Source organism: Hordeum vulgare, chromosome 2H (assembly GCF_904849725.1).
Source record: "Hordeum vulgare subsp. vulgare chromosome 2H, MorexV3_pseudomolecules_assembly, whole genome shotgun sequence".
NCBI classification, from domain to species: Eukaryota; Viridiplantae; Streptophyta; class Magnoliopsida; order Poales; family Poaceae; genus Hordeum; species Hordeum vulgare.
In genome coordinates, this window is record NC_058519.1 from 202,675,057 (window position 1) to 202,695,589 (window position 20,533).

Below are 20,533 nucleotides of genomic sequence, written 5' to 3' on the forward strand. Positions count from 1 at the left end.
AAGAAAACCAAACATTACTATAAGTATTGTTGAAAACCCATTCCATTTTTTTGCATTATACCTAATGTATTATAATTTACCATGGCTTATGCCCCCCGATATAAACCATAGAATCATTAAAATAAGCACATAACGCAAAGAAAACGGAATCTGTTAAAAAACAGAACAATTTGTAAAGATTGGAAATTTACTTATACTTCTGTAACTCCAAAAATTCTGAAAGTTTAGGAAAGCGCAGGGAATTTATATATAAATCTTGTGTAAAACATACATACACTTTTGAAGTTTCTGTGAATTTTAGTATTTTTTCTACTGGACGCAAAAGTTTCTTTTTTTCAACGGGATTAAAGCAACTAACACCCCACACGATCCCAAAGGCTTTGCTTGGCACAAATACTAAATGAAACACAAAATACACAATTATAACAGTAGCATAATTGTGCAAATACTCAAAAACAGAAAGCAAAAGTAAAAATAAATTTTATTCATTGGGTTGCCCCCAATAAGCGCTATTGTTTTATGCCCCTAGCTAGGCATATAGCATAGATTTTAAGTATTGTCATCTTTAGATTTTGATATCTTTGTAAGGGCTTTCTCAAACCTAGGTGGCTCCTTCCGTTTTCCAATATTCTCACGAAAATAGGCCATCTTAAGATCCAAAATATCCAAACGCATATTACACAGGGTAATAAAAGTATTCATGTGATTGATATTTCCACTAATATGTTTGAGAGGTTCATAAGATTTTTGCAATTCAACAAAAATTTCCTGCACATCTCCCAATTTGTCTAATATTTGAGTTCCTTCTTGTGTAAAAGTAAATCCTTTTTTAAATGGAGGAACCCCCAATATCCCCTCTTTTATTTCAGAAGCAACATTAGCATCAATCACAAAAAAAAATCCTTTAGCGGAAAAATCTAGAAGAGTTCTGTGATGCATGTTCAATCCTATATAAAAATTACGGAGCAAAATCTTTGCACCTCCTTTTGAATTACAAACATGATAATATTCCATCAACCTATACCACGCATCTTTCAAAAATTGAGAACATCAATCTCATGGTACTCATAGCGAGAGAGGAGTTTGCCATAGCAATAAGTAAACAAAATATACCACAAAGGAAGGAAGGGAAATTTTTGTGAATTGGGGGAGAGGAAAATGAGAGGCAAATGGCAAATAATGTAATTGCAAGGAGATGATATTTTTGTGTAGGGACCTAATAGATCTTGACTTTAGCCTCCCTGGCAAAGGCACTAGAAATATTGCTTAGTGTCTCTTATGCGTTGGTTTTTATCCAGGCTTAAAGGATTATGTAGCACAACTATGGCAAGTATTTCCTTCCGTTAGGAAACCCAGATAACAATCGAGTAGGAAGGTCCACAAGACTACGTAAGCAACACCTGCACAAAAATAGCAAATCCTCGCAACCCAATGCGTGGAGGGGTTGTCAATCCCTCGTGGGTAAAGTAATGATAGATTGATAGATGCAAATAAGAGTGATAGAAAATAGACCGCAACAAGGTATTTTTGGTGGTTTTGATAATATAGAGCTGAAAACAAAAGAACAAATAAAGTAGAAACGCAAATAGAAAAGTAGAGATTGCAAATAGATGATGTGAAGTAGACCCGGGGGTCGTACGTTTCACTAGTGGCTTGTCTCGAGAAATAGAAAATGATGGGTAGACAAATTATTGTTGGGCAATTGATAGAAGAGAAAATAGTTATGACGATATTCAAGAAGATGATCATGTATATAGGCATCACGTCCAAGATAAGTAGACCGACTTCTGCATGCATCTACTTCTATTACTCCACACATTGACCGCTATCCAGCATGCATCTAGTGTATTGAGTTCATGGAGAAACATAGTAATGCCTTGAGAATGATGACAATATGTATACAAGATCTATTCATGTAGGAATAGACCCCATCGTTTGATCCTTCATAGCAATGATACATGTGTGTCATGTCTCTTTCTGTCACTGAGATTGAGGACCGCAAGATCGAAACCATCACAAAGCACCTCTTCCCATTGCAAGATAAAAAGATCAAGTTGGCCAGAAAAAAAACAAATATTGGAGAAGAAATACGAGGCTATAATAATCAAGCATGAATATGTTTTCATAGATCTGATCATAAACTCACAATTCATCGGATCCCAACAAACACACCACAAAGGAAAGAGTTACATTGTATGGATCTCCAAGAGAACATTGTATTGAGAAACAAAACGAGAGAGAAAGCCATCTAGCTACTGCATATGGACTCATAAGTCTAATATGAACTACTCGCGCATCATCGAAGGAGCACCAATGAGGATGGTGAACCCCTCCATGATCGTGTTCCTCTCCGAAACGGGGTCTAGATTGGATTTCGTGGCTTTGGAACTTGCGGCGGTTGAAATGATTTTTCATCAAATCCCCTAGGGTTTTCTGAATATCGGGGTATTTATAGAGCTCAGAGGCGGTGGAGGAGGTGCCCGAGGGCCCCACTAGACACCAGGCCACCCCAGGGGCCTCTAGCACGCCCCGATGTCTAGTGGCCCCCTTAGGCCTCGTCTGCTGCTCATTCTTGGCTCCCAAGTTTCCTTCCGGTCCAAAAAAATCTCCGTAAAGTTCCGTGGCAATTGGACCTCATATGATATGGATTTTGTCCGAAGGAAAAAATAGCAAAAAATAGCAACTAGCACTACGCACTATGTCAATAGGTTAGTCCCACAAAATTATACAAAGTTGCTATAAAATGATCATAAAACATCCAAGAATGATAATATAACAGCATGGAACAACCAAAAATTATAGATACGTTGGAGACGTATCAGGTTCCTCAATATACGGGGATTGAGCCATTCTCTCCCACCTCTCATGTACCTCGAGCCACAAGCTCCCCGTCACCTAACAATCAAAACACAGGAAGGAGTAGGGTATTACACCGCACGATGGTCTGAACCTGGGTAGCTCGCGTGCCCCCGTCTTGTCCAGTGTGAGTGAGCGCGATCGTCGTGGTCTCGCCGTAGTTGTTGTCGGGTCATCACTACTGGAGAAATGGCTAGCCATAACTTACGTTGGTGGCTCGTCGTTTCTCACCAACGCCAGCACTAATATTTTCAAATAATGTTCGTGCGGGCTAAATTTGTATGCCATAGCTATTAGCTTAATGCTGGCATTGCACATTAGGCCCGGCGTTGCGCATTCAGTCTCATTACGCCCACGCCAACATTGTCGGTTGTCGGTGCAGTAAAACCTTTATCCTTTCATCCTCACTCTCTCGATCCCCAACTCCATCCGTCTTCTCTCCTCTCAATCCCCACTACCGCCCCGCCCGCCGCCTGATGTTGCCCGTCTTCGCCCTATACCCGGCCCGCCGCCGCTCTCCCTGACGCCGCCCTCTACCACCCACCCCGATGTCACACACCGCCCATCCGCCCACAGACCCTGCTTGCTACTGAGCACCTCCATGTCTCCTTGACTGGTATATATGTTGCCATCTCCACTTCTTTTTTATGAAAATAAAAAGCTAGAATGCTAGATTTCTAGAAACTAAATCGCCATGATAGAAAAAAATAGAATGCTAGATTGCTAGAAAACTAGAATGGATGATTAATTTTGCTGCTTCATTAGATGAATTCGCCATGATAGATATAAGTTGTTGTACTACTGGCTGTAGTAGAACGTGTTGTTGAACGTGTACGTAGTACTAGCTATTGAACATGTACTTCTAGTTGTTTAGTTCATGAGTGCTACTAGTTGTTTAGTTCATCACTACTACTACCTTGGTGTTTCCCCTTATACATAATGATTCCTAATGATTTGTACTTATACATAATTTTAAACAGCACACACATGGACAATTCATCAAGCAACAATGAATTGGTGGGCGACGTGGAGCGGTGGAATCAGTGGCTTTTAGAGTCGTCGGAGTTGAGAATAAAAAAACTTGAAGAACACAATGTCAGCGTGAGGGATGAAAGCGATCAGTTGCTCATAGAGGTTTCTAATGTCCGCACTAAGGTAGACAAACTCAGGGTGCTAAGCGATAAGTTGTGGAGGAGAGGGATATATTAAAGTTGTAGAAAAAACAACTCGGGATAGAGAGGATTGACCTACAAAGAGACATTCCTTACTCCAAAAAAGATGGAGAGAAGGATCGGAAGAAGTTTCGCCGGCTGAGGATAATCCTCGATGAAGAGTAGCTATATAGCTAGTTTAACTATTTTAGTATCTATTGTGAAGTTTTCAACTCTACAGTTTCATTATGAGTATGTTTAGTTGATCAATACTAAGTTTTAAACTCTGAATTTGTAAGTATGTTTAGTTGATCAGTACCTTTTGTGAAGTAGTATTTTTTTATTATAATTTTTTTTGCTGCCATTGGAAAAAGGTGGAAGCAAGCAACATGTCATATACTGCTAGCATGGGGCCCAATGCCACCACTATTTTTTAACTGTGGCGCCATATTGGTGTTGTCGGGTGTCTACGCGAGCAAGGCCATTTTTGCCACGCCATACCTAGACTTTTCTGTACTGGTGCATAGGTTGCCAAGCAAAGCCCCCGAGCGTTCGAACACTAGTTCTTGGAGAAGTTTTTGGACGCACATCCCATACTCGTACACTGTGTGTGTATCCAGTTCTTTCTCTCTTCAGTCCACACCATCTTCGGTACACATTTTCATGTCCTGTATTGTGTCTTGTACTCAAAGATAGCTGAACATGATAGCTACTCAAAGATAGTTGAACATGATAGTTACTCAAAAAAATTCAAACAAAAATGATCATACTCAAATGAAATCTAAAGAAATCTTTTCAAACAAAAATGATCATACAAATGGATTACAAAAATAAGAAAATGAAAAAACTTTGCAACCATACTCAAATATGCAGTAAAATGATCTTAAAAATGATGCCTCGTCCCAAGACAAACAAGGAGTTACACATACAAATGATGTCTCATCTCAAGACAAACAAGGAGTTACACATACAAATGATTCCTCATCTCCACACATCATCATAGCCTCACCTCCACACATGATCATAGCTTCATCTCAAGGAGTAACACAAGCCTCATCTCAAGTCTCTTCACAACAAGCATGTCAAGCCTCTTCTTCCATTAGCGAACTCTCTTCCTTAGCCCTAGATTGTGAAGGGCATTTGCATAAACCTCTTGAGGGAATGAAAGTCCTATAGGTAGCATTCCAATATTCTTGTGAAATCCTAGAGGCTGCATAAACCATTTGGGCCGCATTTGTGGCCAAACGTACAACGCCCGGACGGGCTGTACGCACGCCCTCGTCCTCCCGTGGCCCGCCTGTTGAGGACACACCCGTCCCACTTTCGCTCCATTTCGTCTCAACCTTCCCGTGCGCCCCCTCCCCTCCCTCCCTTGTGGATGATGACCTGACAAACCCCGATGATGCGTTCACGCCAGCGTGCCTCGTGGCGAAGAAGAAGGGTCCCGAGAGTACCATGAAGCCTCGATCTGAGTGCACGCCGAAGGAGATCGCCATCCTCTACGCCGAAGCAGCGAAGAGAAGGGGCCAGCGAACAAAGGCGAAGGAGATGAAGGCGGATGCGGCTTATGCCGTCGAGGCCGACGCTCGATGTTAAGTGCAGCATCTTGCCCACATCGACGACAAGGAATCCATCGTTGCCAAAGCGCAACCCTCCTCATGCTAGGATTGGCACGACCACCACTGGCCATCCTCTCAGTCGCTGCCATGACCACGGCAAGCACGGGATCGTCAGCCGATCGTCGTCCTCAGTATAGGTCGCCGAGCTCGTCCACCATACCCGGTCTGCCGCCTTACGGCCATGGGCAGACACGGTTCTTCATGTCACGGGAGGGCAGGAGGCTCGCTTCGGTCACGCCCACAGTGTAATGGACCTCAACATGACATCAAGGTACAACTGCATTGGCCACACGGCCGACGGGGCGCAAAGGAAGCAACATCGATCGTTTCCGACGGCAAGATTTGCCGGCGCCCGCAAACTGTTCGATGGAATGGCACAGCCGACACCCACCTTCGACGACCTTGATTGCTCGGCGTTCATGAAGAGCGTGATCTTTGAGGGTCGTGGCGAGGCCTTCTAGCACCTCGGCCAAGGCCAGACTTCTGATCCCGAGGAGACCTAGAGCCAGGACGGCCGCAACCACTGTGAGGACACTGTTTCACCGGCCATGATGAAGAGGAGGACGACCATGGAAACTTATGGCATATTGATGATGACTTGTATTGTGAAGATGAGGAGGACGAGATTGAAATCTCGCATGAGCCATTGGTGTTTATAGATGAGCTCACCCAAAGGTTCGAGGCACAAAAGAGGAAGCGAAGCATTCGCACGAGATCATACACCCAAAAAGAGCACAAATTGATTTGCGAGAGTTGGATTGAGATAGGGGGAGATCTGATAAGAGGTGCCGAGCAAAAAGGTGCAATCTTTTGGACAAGGGTTCACAAAACCTTCGATAAGCGTAGGAAGTTTCCCCCTACCAATTTGAGAGTGCTCGCAACATCAACTCAATCCAAAAGTGATGCTGATTCATTCAACAAGAGTACAACAAGTATTGTGTCGCACTTGAGAGCGCCCAAGCCCGTCCTGTGAGTGGCCTTGGCATTGGTGACTTGTATGAACCTCTTGCCTCTTCATTTTGTGTCCATTAATGTTGGCATGCTTATCATTTTCAAACATATTATGTCCTTCTCTATTACATTAGCATCATTATCAATGATTGTGTAGGCATTTCAATCTTTCGAAGCCTTCAAGGCCCGCCACAAGAACAAATTGTTCACTCTCACACATTGTTGGGTGCTCATCAAAGATTGTGCCAAGTTCAAAGACCAATATAACGCTCTTAAGAAGAAAGGGGGGAAGAAGGTCGTGGCTAATGAGGGAGACTTGCTCAAGAGGCCGAGGGGCAAGACAAACTTGAAGGCCGATGAGAGGCATGATGCGTCTTCCATTGCCTTGCAAGGCACTTTGAGGAACATGATGAGCCAAGAGGAAGTGAGGGACGATAGGATGAGCAAAGGAAATGAGGAGCAAATGAAGATATATCTAGAGGTCCAAACGAAGAAGCTTGACATGGAGGAGGCCACGGAGAGGCGAAAGCTTGACATGGAGGAGGCAATGAAGAGGAGGAAGCTTAACATCGAGGAAGCCGCTCAACTCAAGAAGCTCAATTTCAAGGCCACCATGGCGGACACCAAAGCTAAAGAGGTGGAACTTGCGTTCATGATCGTAGACAAGACCAACATGTCACCAAAGAGGAAAGCTTGGTTCGCGAATCAGCAGAAGGAGATGTTTGCCCGCGACGGCCTGAACTAGGTGAGGCCTATGTCCGTGGCCGACGTTCGTTCATTTTGAAGGCTGGCTGGTGTGCCGGTTGTTGGCTTTGTTACCGGTGTCAAAAACTTGTTCATTTTGAGGTTGGCTCCTGTACCGGCCGCTAGCTTTGTTGCCGGCATCAAACATGTCCTTTTTGAAGGCTAGCTCCTGTGCCGGCCACTAGCTTTGTTGCCGGCATGAGACTGTAGGCTTAGTATTCTTTAGGACGCCGACTATGTTGCTGGCTGGCGTGAACAACTGTGAACCATGGCCACGGCCAACATCCTAGGTTCTCAACGTTTGCATGCATGGGACAAGATGCGGCCGTGGGTTGGGCGCACGGCCGACGCCAACGCATATCCAGGCGGACACGACCCCATTCCCCCCCCCCCAAATAGATGAAATACGGACAAAACGGACGTCTGTTTGGAGTTGTGCGTTGGAGTTGGCCTTACTCTTTCTCATATATTCATGTCAGACCACACTAGCTACATACACTATCCAAGCCAATAGTAAGAGAAACTCCAACCGCGCGACTCATTTCGTCCGTGCATATCCTTTTGGTCGCCGCGAAGAAAAATGGTGGCCCAACGCAGACACAAATGATGTCCACCACATGTCCGCACCGACCCGTTTCAGGTACAAATTTGGGTCGGATTTGCGTCCTCGCAGACACGAACTGGACGCGCCCCGCGTCCTCTCCGCGTCTGTCGTGGGTCCACTTGTTGGCCCCACCACCATCGCCCGCGGACGTATTAAATGCGACCACAAAACTCAGGCCCGCCTGGTAGTGGGTGGAAACTGCTAGATGTCGTCCTTTTTAATCCAAGAGTGCGGCAGGGTCGTCCTCATCCACTTCTCCTCCTCGTCCTCATCTGGCCACACTTGGTCCCCCACCGACAACGAGATACCCTAGCCCTGGTCAGCTTCGACCAAAGTCCGCCATGGGCTTCTTCAGCAAAGGCAAGGGCATGCTCACCCCGGGCACTAGCTCGTCCCGGACGCCGGCGCCACCTTGTCTAGGTGCGCCACCGCGGGAACGTGAGCGCCTATACATCCCAGTCCACCAAGCTCGGTGGCACTGACAGTATAGGCAGGCTCTCCCCTATCCAGATGTCAACCTCCCACATGGTTGGCATCTGGACCCCCACCACATCCTTATGTCGGCGGTGCCCCTGTCCACATGCACGCACGTGGAGGAGGTGCACCGACAGCGCGAGCTCCTCCCCCCTCCCGCGACCAGCAACGACATCCATCCTACGCGGCCGACTCCCCAAACTGGGAGGTTTGGTTCACCATGGAGCATGAGCAGGAGCGCCTCCACGACGTCTTGTTAGATCTGTCCATCCCACCATCGCCCGCTGAGGGTGAAGCCAAAGGAGCAGAAGGAGGAGGCTTCCTACCAGGCCGCCCTCAAGGAGGCATTGGCCAACACCATCGAGGAGAGCAGGCGCGACGAGGACGCACACTTGGAGCGACTCGAGGAGGCCCTTGCGTTGTCCGCGGCAGGCGACTACGTCCTGCCTCCTTCTCTGCCAGTACCTCTATGGTTTCCCGAGCCCAAGGTCGAGGCGGAAGAGCGCCAACCAGAGCACTACGAGTGGACCAGCCAGCTCCGGGAGTGGGTGTGCGTGATACGTCCCCAACGTATCAATAATTTATGAAGTATTCATGCCATGGTTGCCTATGTTTATAATACTTTTATATGGTTTTGGTGCACTTTATATGATTTATTTAGAACCAACCCGGACTATTGTTGTTTTTAGCAGAATTACCGTGGTGGTGTTTTTTGTGCAGAAAATGAAAGTTTTCGGAATCATCCAAAACTTTTATATATTTTTTCTCGAGAAAATAAGCAATATTGGAGCGAAGAACCGCCAGAGGGGAGCCACCAGTGCGCCACAAGCCAACAGGTCGCGACCCCCCTAGGCCATGGTGTGATGGCTTGTGGGGCCCACGTGGCTCCGTTTGGCGTGATTCCAACGCTGAGAAATCCTATATATACTAGAAACTCCAGAAATAAAGAGACAACTTCCACTCCACTGCCGCAACTCTTTGTATCGACAAAAAACCAATCTGGAGACATTCTAGTACCCTGCCGGAGAGGGGAAATCATCTCCGGTGGCCATCTTCATCTACCCAGCGGAGACCATGACGAGGAGGGGGTAGTTCACCCTCGGGGCCGAAGTTTTGTACCAGTAGCTATGTGTTTAATCTCTCTCTCTCTCGTGTTCTTGAGATGTCATGATCCTTATGTATCACAGGCTTTATTAATATAGTTGGATCATATGGTGTTTATCCCTTGCTATTGTTGTGATGAATTGAATCTTTCACTTTAAGATGTCATTATGTTGGATTGAATATTCAGGTTTGAGAACACTTGATGTATGTCTTGCATGCGAATACCCGTAGTGACATTGGGGTATTCAATTGATTCACTTGATATATGTTATGGCATCAACTTGCGGATTCTGGTGACCTTTGGGATCTATGCAAGAGGGTTGATTGCATGTTTTCATACTATGTTCTCCGATAGAAATCTTGGGGTGCTCCTTGAAGTTCTTTGTGTCGGATTGAATATAAAGAATCTGAAATTGATTGATGCATGTCATATAATTAGCCCACAGATTCTTGAGGTGACATTGGAGTATCTAGCTGACATTAAGGTTGACTGCTATGTATCATGGGTGTTATTCTAGTACGAACTCTAGGGTTGTTTGTGACACTTAGGAATAGTTCAAAAGATTGATTAGAAAGAATAACTTTGGGGTGATTCTACTACCTACACCAATTTCATCTTATTGTTCTCCGATAGATAGGAACTTTGAAGTGATTCTTTGTTGCACGTTGAGGGATGATCATATGATTCTACTATGTTAGCATTGTTGAGAGATTGCACTAGTTAAAGTATGAATCATAGGCCTTATTACTAAGCATTTATAAAACATTTTGCTCTCTGTTTTACACTTACTACCATGCTATTTTTATATTTTCATATTACACAAACATATATCTACTATCCATACTACACTTGTATCACCATCTCTTCGCCGAACTAGTGCACCTATACAATTTACCATTGTATTGGGTGTGTCGGGAACATAAGAGATTTTTTGTATTTGATTGCAGGGTTGTTTGAGAGAGACCATCTTCATCCTACACCTCCCACGAATTGATAAATCTTAGGTCATCCACTTGAGGGAAAATTGTTACTGTCCTACAAAACTCTGCGCTTGGAAGCCCAACAGTCTACAAGAATAAAGTTGCATAGTAGACATTAGTTCGCGCCTCCCATCTTGCTTGGCACCACGCCGGAGCAGGATGCGGCGTATCTCCTGCATTGGAAGACGTGCATGCTGGCGAAGGAGCGCGCAGGCCGAGCGTAGATGAAGCTGGAGCGCCGTTGGGCATAGGAGGAGGAGGAGTGTCGGGAGAGGGAGGCGGAGGAGCGAGCCCGACAGCCTGCACCCTAGCCGCTGGTGTTGCCACTGCTCATGCCTCGGAGGCGGCGTTCCCCTGGGCTGGGCCGACGCCGGAGCTCATCAACCTCACGGCCCCCGACAAGGATAAGGACAACGACGCATAGGGCAGCCCATGCGGCAACGACGACTTTTTTATGTTTAATTATGTTTAGTTAAGTTTATGTGAACTTGGGCCGGCTTTTGGCCGGTGTTTTAAATGCTAAATTATCGTTGTTTGGGCAGTCTCCTTTTTTAAGTCCGCATTTGGAATTTGGGCCCACGCCTACGTTGGGTGGATTAGCTGGCCCATTTGTAAAACCGGACCGGACACTATCGTCCGCTCGGCCGACCCAAAAGGACAAAAAACAGGCAAAACGCGCGTCCGTTCGGGTCAGCCCGTAGGAGTTGCTCTAAGATACAAGTGTATTGAACATAAAGTTAGATTTATGATCAGTTTGCACATTTGTGTTCAGTGTAACAAGGGCTTTGAAATAAGATCAATCTTGAATATATTTTTAATATATTTTGATGATTTTTAAAATTTGACTTCTGAAACATGGAGGAACTCTATGAAAAACAATGATACACTCTAGAACACGAGAGAACCTAGTAAAAATTGTTAAGCATGAACTTTTATTGTGAATTTGTTATATTAAGTTTTATTATGTTCCGCAAAAAACAATAGTATTGTTTAACTGTGTTCATCGTGTTCGATAACATATTATAATGTTTCATTCCGTGTGAACATACTTCAAACTTAATAATACTCCCTCAGATCCATATAAATTGTCGTTGATTTAATACAAAGTTGTACTAAATCAGCAAAATTTAATATGGATCCGAGGTAGAATTTTTTAATAAATATTTGTTCTCATCAAGTCTTCGTAGTTTTTAGTTTTTTGCATGCTAGAGGCATCACTATGTTTCATACAGTTTCATCATGTTTTGGAACTTGAATTTTAAAACTTGTTAAAATACATGTAAAAGTGATATTGTTTCAAAGTCCTAGTTGCAAGGAACATAGGGATGCAAATGGATCATAAATTGAACTTGTAGTTTGAAAGATAAAGCAGATTCAGAATTTAAGATCGTATGAAAAAGCATGGATGAGTGTATTATTGCTTGGCAGTATGAGAGAAGTTGCAGGAATCCAGGTTGTGACATAATAGATTAATAAACAATAAGATACACAAGAATACAAACATTAGCAAATGGATGGCTGATCTATGCATTAGATATCCCGTGCGCGTGGTACAATTGATTTTCTCACACCATTGGATTTTAGATGAGACTCTTGAATAATGCTCGAACTATGTCACTGTGAGTATGAAAAAAAACACAGGCATGGACGGCATTACAAGCAACATCAAACACTTCTATATGTGTATGAACTTAGTTCTTACACCAAGACACACCCATTGCAGTTCATAGCAATGCTAATAGAAAGATGAAGCTGTATGTAAATAGCATACCGAGCATCCTCCGTAGAATTAAACATGCAAAATTGGAGCCGATATCTACTGTAAGACGACTCCTTGTTTGTTGAGGCAAATGAGCCTTAAAAGCTCCTCTCCACCCCAATCGCCTTTTTATTGGCATAAACAGGAAGCCTAGCTGCCAATTAGAAGGGTTGCGGAGCAAGAGAGTAGCGATGGTAGACATGCATACCACAATGGCGATCCGCTCACTAACTGGGCTCAGAACAACATAAGCTCCTAGTGCGAATGCTGCAACCATGCTTCTTGTGGCCTGCTCCATGCAAATTACAGAGAAGAACATGTAGAGTGCACGAAGCAGTGGATGAACATGATCCGAACCAGCATAGGTGAGCCAGATGGTGGACAATGTTGAGCCCACGAATGCAAGTGTGTTTGCCATCACAAATGCCTTGAAGGTGTATCTGTGGGACAAAATTGGTGCGCCAGCATGCGGATGACCGTCAGATATGTTGCCACCGGGTAGAGTGAATACGGCTGCAAACGTGACTGTTGAGACAAGGACGGAGCCAACTACTAAATTCTGCGCAATATTGCTGAATTTCTTTAGTTCGTTCCCAGAGGCTTTCCCAATGTGGAACTCATCTATGAAATGATCCAGGCGACGCGGAGTAAGGACAGCTCCTGTCCATGCTAAACAGCGAAGTATAATGACCTGTGGATTCTATCAGAAGAAATCAACATTTCAGAAAAACAAAGCAGCTGAACTGGAAATATCCTACAGCCAAACAAGAATACACATTTCACTGTGCCAAGAAGAATAGATTTGGTAGGCTGAAGAAGATTACCAGTGTATAACTCATCCCTTTGTCAGTTGCCAGTACCGCAAGATCTAAGGCAGTGACGCCCTGGTTGTTCACTATATTTGGCAGTACACTTTTATTTGCCATCAGAAGGCTTACTATCATTTGGTCTGCATTCTTGACTGCAAGATGCAGAGCTGTATTCCCTTTATAATCCATGACATTCACCATTCTTTCGAGTTCTGGGGTACCACAGAAATGCCAAACAACTTTCCATTTCTTATGCTCAACAGCAATATGTAAAAAGTTCCTTCCTTTACCATCAAGCTTCTCATCAGAATCTGGGCAGTGTTTGCAGAGTTCATAGATTAGTTGACCATACCCCATTTTAGCAGCAACATGTACCGGAAATAATCCATTTGAATCTGGGACATATGCTGGAGAAGTATCATATCTCAGTAACAGCTTCAATGCGGAAATATTTCCAGCAGATGCAACATAATGAAGAGGAGTACTTCCTGAATCATCAACTTCTTTTACAAGTGCTGGATTCCACTGCAACAGTTCCTGTGTCATTTCTGTTACTAAAGAACTCAGTAACTATGTCAACTACACAAAATCCAATTTAACATTCTAGGAAGATACTATTTAGAATAAACAATAAACTAGAGCTGCAATGAATGTAACCCTTATTGTCTTCTGAAGAAAAAAATTCTCATTCAATACATATTCACAAGATATTCAACGTGAACAAATAATGTTAAATGTATTAATTGTTCGGTAAAGTAGGAAAGATGCAAACAAAACAAATGTAAGTAACTGATCAAATATGTCACTGAAGCACCAATCAGGAACAGTGAAGAACCTTCAAAATTCAAAAAGCATTTTATGATGTCAATTACAATGCTGAGCAGAGTTCTGAGGCTAAGATGATAAAAGAATTCCCTGCAGTCCTACTTGGTCCCTCTTTATATTCTGGCTGGGCAACATTTATTCATATACAAAGCACAGAAATATCTGGATAAACAAGAGTCTGGGCACAGGATTATAGCTGTATGAAGGCGGGCTCGACACCTTCTGGTCTCCTGCCAACCGAATCTCGGATGCCGAGAATACGGAGTTAACACTCCCTTTCTCGGAGGAGGCGATGGGCAGGGCTATCGCCTCTATGAAGGCGGGCTCGACACCTGGCCCAGATGGGCTGCCAGTGGTCTTCTTCCAGAAATTCTGGGATGTCATTAAGCCGGTGATCTATATTGGGACCTTTAACATGGCACAGATCAATTATGGCGTGATTACCCTGATCCCCAAAATAGTTGGAGCGACGAATATTAGACAATTTAGGCCTATCACGGTGATCAATGTGTTAGAGTACATATTCTCGAAAGTATGTGCGACCCGCCTGGCTCCCGTGCCATGTTGGGATCTTGGCCCTCCAGGAGATTGTGCATGAGGTGCACTCACGCAGCCAGAAGGGTGTGTTCCTCAAGTTGAACTTCCAGAAGGCATATGACCGACTGGACTGGTCCTTCCTGAGGTTGGTGCTTAAACGTCAGGGCTTCGATGACAGATGGTGCTCCTGGATTATGCAGATGGTCCAGTCTAGCAAGACGGCCATTAACATTGATGGCGAGGTGGGACCTTTTTTTCTTATCCTCGGGTGGTGTGAAGCAAGGGGGCCCTATCCCTCCCCTCCTCTTCAACCTCGTCGTTGATGCCTTGGCGGGCATTCTAGACAAAGCCCGTATGGCCGGGCATCTTGCCGGGGTGGTGGGACAACTGATCCCTGGTGGAGGGGTCACCCACCTCCAGTACGCAGATGATAACATGATTATGGTTGAAGGGTCCAACCTTGATATTGTGAATCTAAAATTCCTCCTGCTATACTTCGAAGCGATGTCGGATCTAAAGATCAACTTCGATAAAAGCGAGATCTTCGTCCTAGGCTACTCCCCGGAGGATCAGCTCCGTATTGCAAATAAACTAAATTGCAAGCTATCGGTGTTCCCCACTACTTATTTGGGGATGCCTTTGGCGGAGTTGAAGATCCTGGCATCAGGGTTTGACCCCCTTGTGGGCCGGGTTGCTTCGCAGGCGGAGCCATGGCGAGGCCGTTTTACCTCCAAAGGGAGTAAAATGGTCCTCATTTCTGCCAACTTGGCGAACCTTCCCATGTACATGATGGGGTTGTATATCCCGTCAGAGATCGTCCATAGCTCGTTCGATAAGGAGCTCGCCAGGTTCTTCTGGCAGGCCGATGACGGTCATCAGAAGTACCACATGGTCAAGTGGGCAGATATTTGCCTGCCTAAGGACCGTGGCGGGTTGGGAATCCCGGCATCCCGCGCCATGAATACCTCCCTCATGTTACGGTGGGTTTGGAGGATCCTCCGTAACGAGGGTGGTCTGTGGTCCAACTCCTTCAGGCAAAGTACCTAAGGGGTAAGCCGCTCCTCGCATGCACTCGTATGGGCGGATCCCAATTCTAGCGTGCTATCCAAAAGATCAAAGAGGAGATTCGCCTAGGAATCTCCTTTAATGTAGGTAATGGGGAAGGGACCCAGTTCTGGCTGGACCCCAGGGTTAGGGATGAACCACTCAGGGTGGGATTTCCTATCCCGTTCTCCATCTGCGAAAACCCGTCCCTTCTAGTCTCTAGCCCCCTCCGCCAAGGGCTCTGGACGATTAGGTTCAGGCGCTAATTCGGTCCGATAGAAACGGCCGAGTGGCACCGCCCGCTCGACGCCTTGCCCCAGGTACTCCCGGAGCGCTCGGACACGATGGCCTGGCGTCTTTCCCCATCGCGGGAATTTTCGGTGAGTTCGGCCTATCAAGCCATCTGTCGCTCCCCCATTGTTCCATGGCTAGCGCCGCTATGGAAGGCCGCCCTACCCCTAAAGATAAAAATATTTGTGTGACAGTTGCTCAATAATCGCATCCCCCCGGGGACGGAGGTGCGGAAGCGGCACGGACCGGGTGACGGCACGTGCAGCTTATGCGCGGTGCCAGAGATGGCAACCCACATAATCTTCTCGTGCACGGCGGCACATGCCATGTGGGAATTCATTCTCGAGGCTCTTGGACCCGACTGGGAGGCCGAGGACCTTGCGGAGTTCCTCCAATTCAGGGCCAACCACACTGGGCCACACCGCCGTTTATTCTGGCTGATCTTTGCCGCCATGGCCTGGACCCTCTGGACGACTAGCAATAAGATGGTGATAGAACGGATTCTTCCGAGGCAGGCGAGACTCCTTCAAATTCCTGGCTTTTATGCAGCATTGGCACCCACTCTCTAGGCAGCGCGACCGGGCGCGCTTGGATGGTATGTTGGATGCGCTTCTGGCTACGGCATGACATCTGGCTTCCACGTAGGACCAAAGTTGTACTGCCACTAGGTGGCTTTTTTCTCATTTCTATTACTTTCTTTGGGCTAGTCTGCGCCATTGCCCCGGCTCTTTTGTGTGGATGAACTTATGCACGGGTTGTATGGATTGTTGCTTTATTTATAAAGCGGGGCGAAAGCCTATTTCGAGGATCATTGCCCGGCTATCTTTTCTTTAAAAAAATTCATTAAATCAAAAGAGTTCATAGGTTTTAAAAAATCTTATTTTTTAATAATCTCACAAATTTAAAACCATGAATTTCAAAAAAATGTTCGGGAATTTAAAAATATTCGCAAAGTTAGAACAAACTTTGCATATTTATGAAATGTTTACGAGCTTTAAAAATGTTCGTGAACTTAAAAAATATTCATGATTTAACACGTATTAATGAATGTAAATATGTTCAAGGATTTTAAAAATATGTTTAAAATATTAATAATTTTCATGAATTAAAATGTGAAAAAATAGAAAAGAGAAGGGAAAATTGAAAAAGGGAAAAACAAACGAAAACCCACAATTAGTGACACACACCCTTACAGGCGGCCCCCCAACGACTCCCACAGCCGCGATGCACCAGGAGGATCCAACAGTAGGGAGCTTAGTATCTTAATAGACATCAAAACCATTCAAAAGTCAAAGTGAATACCAATATTAGACTGAACTTTTGATTTGAATTGCAGTTTACAAGTCATCAAATTTTCAATAAACTTAAATACAAAAGCTTTTATCTATAATGATTAAGTTAATACAACTACATGCTTTGTAAAGTTCTGCGCCAAAATCCACTCTATCTGATCCTAAAAGGGACAAACCCCATCCTATCCTTTGATGCTGTCTATCTTGTGCATAACTCATGCAGATTCCATAATTTTGTTTCTTCCATAAAATTCCCATTATATTACGCATACTGGCATACATTTCTATCATTCCATACTTTGATATCCTTTTCAATCGGAATATAGGATCCTTTTTACATATTTATTTATTTTTGGTCTCATGAGCCACACTACTCATTTCAATCGCACTATCCCAGACTCTAGTGCGTGCCAGAATCATCAGAGTGTCTCGATGTAAAAAATAAAGAAAAAGGAAGGAATCATTACAGCCAGAAACACTAAAGTGCCTACCTACACATACCCCACTAGCACAATTCAAATCAATTATGTTACCCTCGACAGCTTTGTTCCATGCCAGATACCCCGAACCCACCATTGATATCATTAGCCATGAGTTGGCACAGTTTGAATTTAGTAGATGACAGTACGAGTATAGAACCTACCTTTTTTTTGAACTGAAATTTAAAGCCGAATCAAACAGAGCACAACCAAACCTACACTAAATTTAAATAGAAACCTAAAAAAAAGTAATTTCTAATCTCAGCCGAGCTATAGTCCAACTAAATATTATTTCAGTCAGTACTAAAAAAAGATTATTTCAGTCAACTACAGGTGAAGAAAATATTTCACAGAAGCATATTGCAGAGTTGCCAATAAGGCAATAATAATAGAACCAACTAAATACAAGGGGATATCTCGTGAGGCACTCACCGTTACTCGTGAGGACAGCGGCGTGCAGCGCCGTGCGCCTTCCCGGGCCCGTGCACGAACACAATTTGGGCACCTCATCTTCGTCGTCGTCGTCGTCGTTCTTATACAACTTCATAAGAACGCGCAGCATCCCAAGTAATCCTGCAGCCGTTGCCATGTAAATCGGCGTCTCCCCAGCGCCACCGGACAGTCCCGCGAGCCCCGGGTCCGCCGCGGCCAGCGCATGCGCCGCGGCCTCATGCCCGCCGCGCACCGCGTCGTGAAGCGCCGTCTCGCCGCGGTTGTTGGTGGCGCGGGTGAGGGCGCGCAAGGACGAGGTGGAGGGGGAGGAAGCGATGAGGAGGGCGACGGACTTGTGGGCCCCGGCGCGAGCGGCCAAGTGGAGCGGCGTGTCCAGAGCGGCGTTGCGCGCGGCGAGGAGGCCAGGGGCGCGGCGGAGGAGGAGCGCCGCGAGTGCCGCGTGCCCGCCGGACGCGGCCACGTGCAGGAGCGTGTTGCCTCCTGCGGTGGTAGCGGTGTCGAGGTCGGGCGCGGACGGGTCCGCGAGGAGCTCCTTCACGAGCCGCCGCTCGTCACCGCTGCGCGCTGCGCGGAGGAGTGCGGGCCTCAGGGATGGCGCGGTTACCAGCGGCCGAGGCGTTGGGCAGGACGCGGTGGACGGGGTGGACGGCGGCGAGGTCTCTACCTCGGGCGAGGACATCGTGTGTGCCGTGTGCGTCGGACCGTCGGTTGGGACTTGGGACGAGGGGGAACGTGGGTGGTTTACTTCGGAATCATGTCACTGGTCATCGGTCACTTACTGTGCTTCAAAACGTTTACAGGATACAAAACAAATCGATACAGATCATTTTCCTATTTGATCCTCGGTGGTTTAATAATTGCGTACACATGTCCCTTTTTCTTCAACGGCTTTCTTTCTTCCTCTTTTCTGTCACAAAAGTTCTTGTTTGAGGAACAATTTCAACTTTTTCTCACAACTTTTTTTGTATCACAACTTTTGCTTAAACTGACGGCGAGAGGACGAGAGAGGTCGATATTTCAACCAAAGTCTTTTACATTGGCGACATAGCATCTATAATACTTATTTCCAAAACATTGTTTCGTCTTAGGATACACAAAAATCGTAGGATTTCATTACGGAAGGTAGGAAAGTAAACGAACATTGACATTTGAAATGAAGCAAACTGCTTGTACAAGAAAACTCTCTCAGGAACTACGTCTGCTTCAGAAGCCAGAGTCCGTTGGTGAAGTCCATCAAAAATGAGTAAGAATAGAGCATCATAATGAAGTGGTTGTTTTGAACCATAGATGGTTGTATGGCGCTTCAAGTGGCGACGCGGGTGGGGTCCGTGCCGGCGGTTTGTCCCGAGGCTCTTCCGCAAAGGTTATGGCTAAGAGAGGGGCTCCCGATGACGATACGTGTCTCTCCGCCTTTGTTCCTACCATCGGCAGTGTCAGACCCGAGTGTCCTGTAGAACTAGATTCAGAGAAATAAAAACCAAACTCACAAAAGTTAGCAATTTTAGTGGTTGATTGCAAGAGAACCAAAGCGAGTTCAGATACCCAAAGAAAGGGTATGAAAATGACGGGTGGAGATAGATTTTCGACGAAGAATGCCTTTCATTTTATTATAGGGTCTTTCTTTGCCCTGCTTATAGTTTGGCCATTCAATAGTAGCGTACGGCCTTTGAAAATCATCTCTTCCTAGAGGGGACTCCCGATTTTGGGCATTCGTAGAGGGGACTCCTTCAAGGGATTTTTAGGATCGTTCATGCTATTTTTAGTCTATTTTGGATTTTATAGTTTACTTTTCTCATGGAGATGGTTAAGGACCTCAGAAAGTCAAGCTCCCTTCTTCCTTTGCACTCGAGGACCAATGTTTATCTTAACCTTTGCACACCTCTAGGAGGAGGACAAATCTCAATCTACTAGCTTCTTTGGATGGAAAGATTCTGACTTCGGTACACCTATAGGTCGGCTAGGAACACTAGAGGCTACGGTTTACCCCAAAACAAAAAAGAATGAGCTCGAAGGCTCTAGAACACTGGCTTTATAGCCTTATAAATGAATGAAGAAACCAAAGAAAAACAGCTTGGGTAGTTGATCACTATAGACCTTGGTAAAAAAAAGGGAACAATGACTCGCCAAGGCTCCTCAGACGCTCGATAAAAGATCAAGATCTTCTCGTTCCCCATCTTCCACGAAGTGGTAAGTAGAATCATAGGACTTCTGGCTGGCAGATGGACGACCCGTAGAGCTTTGTTTCAAAATGAAATGCTTCAAACCTAACCAAATCCCGCTTCAGGTGTTGATTTCTTTAGAATTAGATATGTGGGTCTGAACAAATCGCCCCCCCTCCCGATCGACACCATACATGTCCTCGTGGCTGAAATATTGGGAAAACCTTCTCGATGAAAGTTGCATCTTCCCAAGCAATGGTGGCATGTGGGTGGGTTACGATGGAGGCATTGGTGTCATGGGTGGTGCTATGAGTGGTAGCATTGATTCCATGAGAGGATACATTGGAGTGTTCATGGGTGCCATGCGAGGAGCCATGGGAGGTGTTGCTATGGATGATGCC

General features: G+C 45.4%; 1 protein-coding gene across 2 annotated transcripts; it reads right to left on the reverse strand.

The window, feature by feature from the left end:
• Nucleotides 1-11,987: 11,987 nt before the first annotated feature.
• Nucleotides 11,988-18,816, reverse strand: LOC123425843 (protein ACCELERATED CELL DEATH 6-like). 2 transcript variants are annotated; one of them, XM_045109589.1, is made up of 3 exons: nucleotides 17,953-18,816; nucleotides 13,068-13,600; nucleotides 11,988-12,934 (listed from the first exon to the last, which is right to left on the reverse strand). In XM_045109589.1, exons 1-3 carry the CDS (start codon nucleotides 18,650-18,652, stop codon nucleotides 12,209-12,211), a joined length of 1,959 nt encoding a protein of 652 aa, XP_044965524.1. In that variant the 5' UTR covers nucleotides 18,653-18,816; the 3' UTR covers nucleotides 11,988-12,208. The 2 variants fall into 2 exon arrangements, with proteins under 2 accessions (XP_044965524.1, XP_044965523.1); XM_045109588.1 differs by having other exon boundaries at nucleotides 11,988-12,943; nucleotides 17,953-18,815.
• Between the last annotated feature and the right edge of the window lie 1,717 nt (nucleotides 18,817-20,533).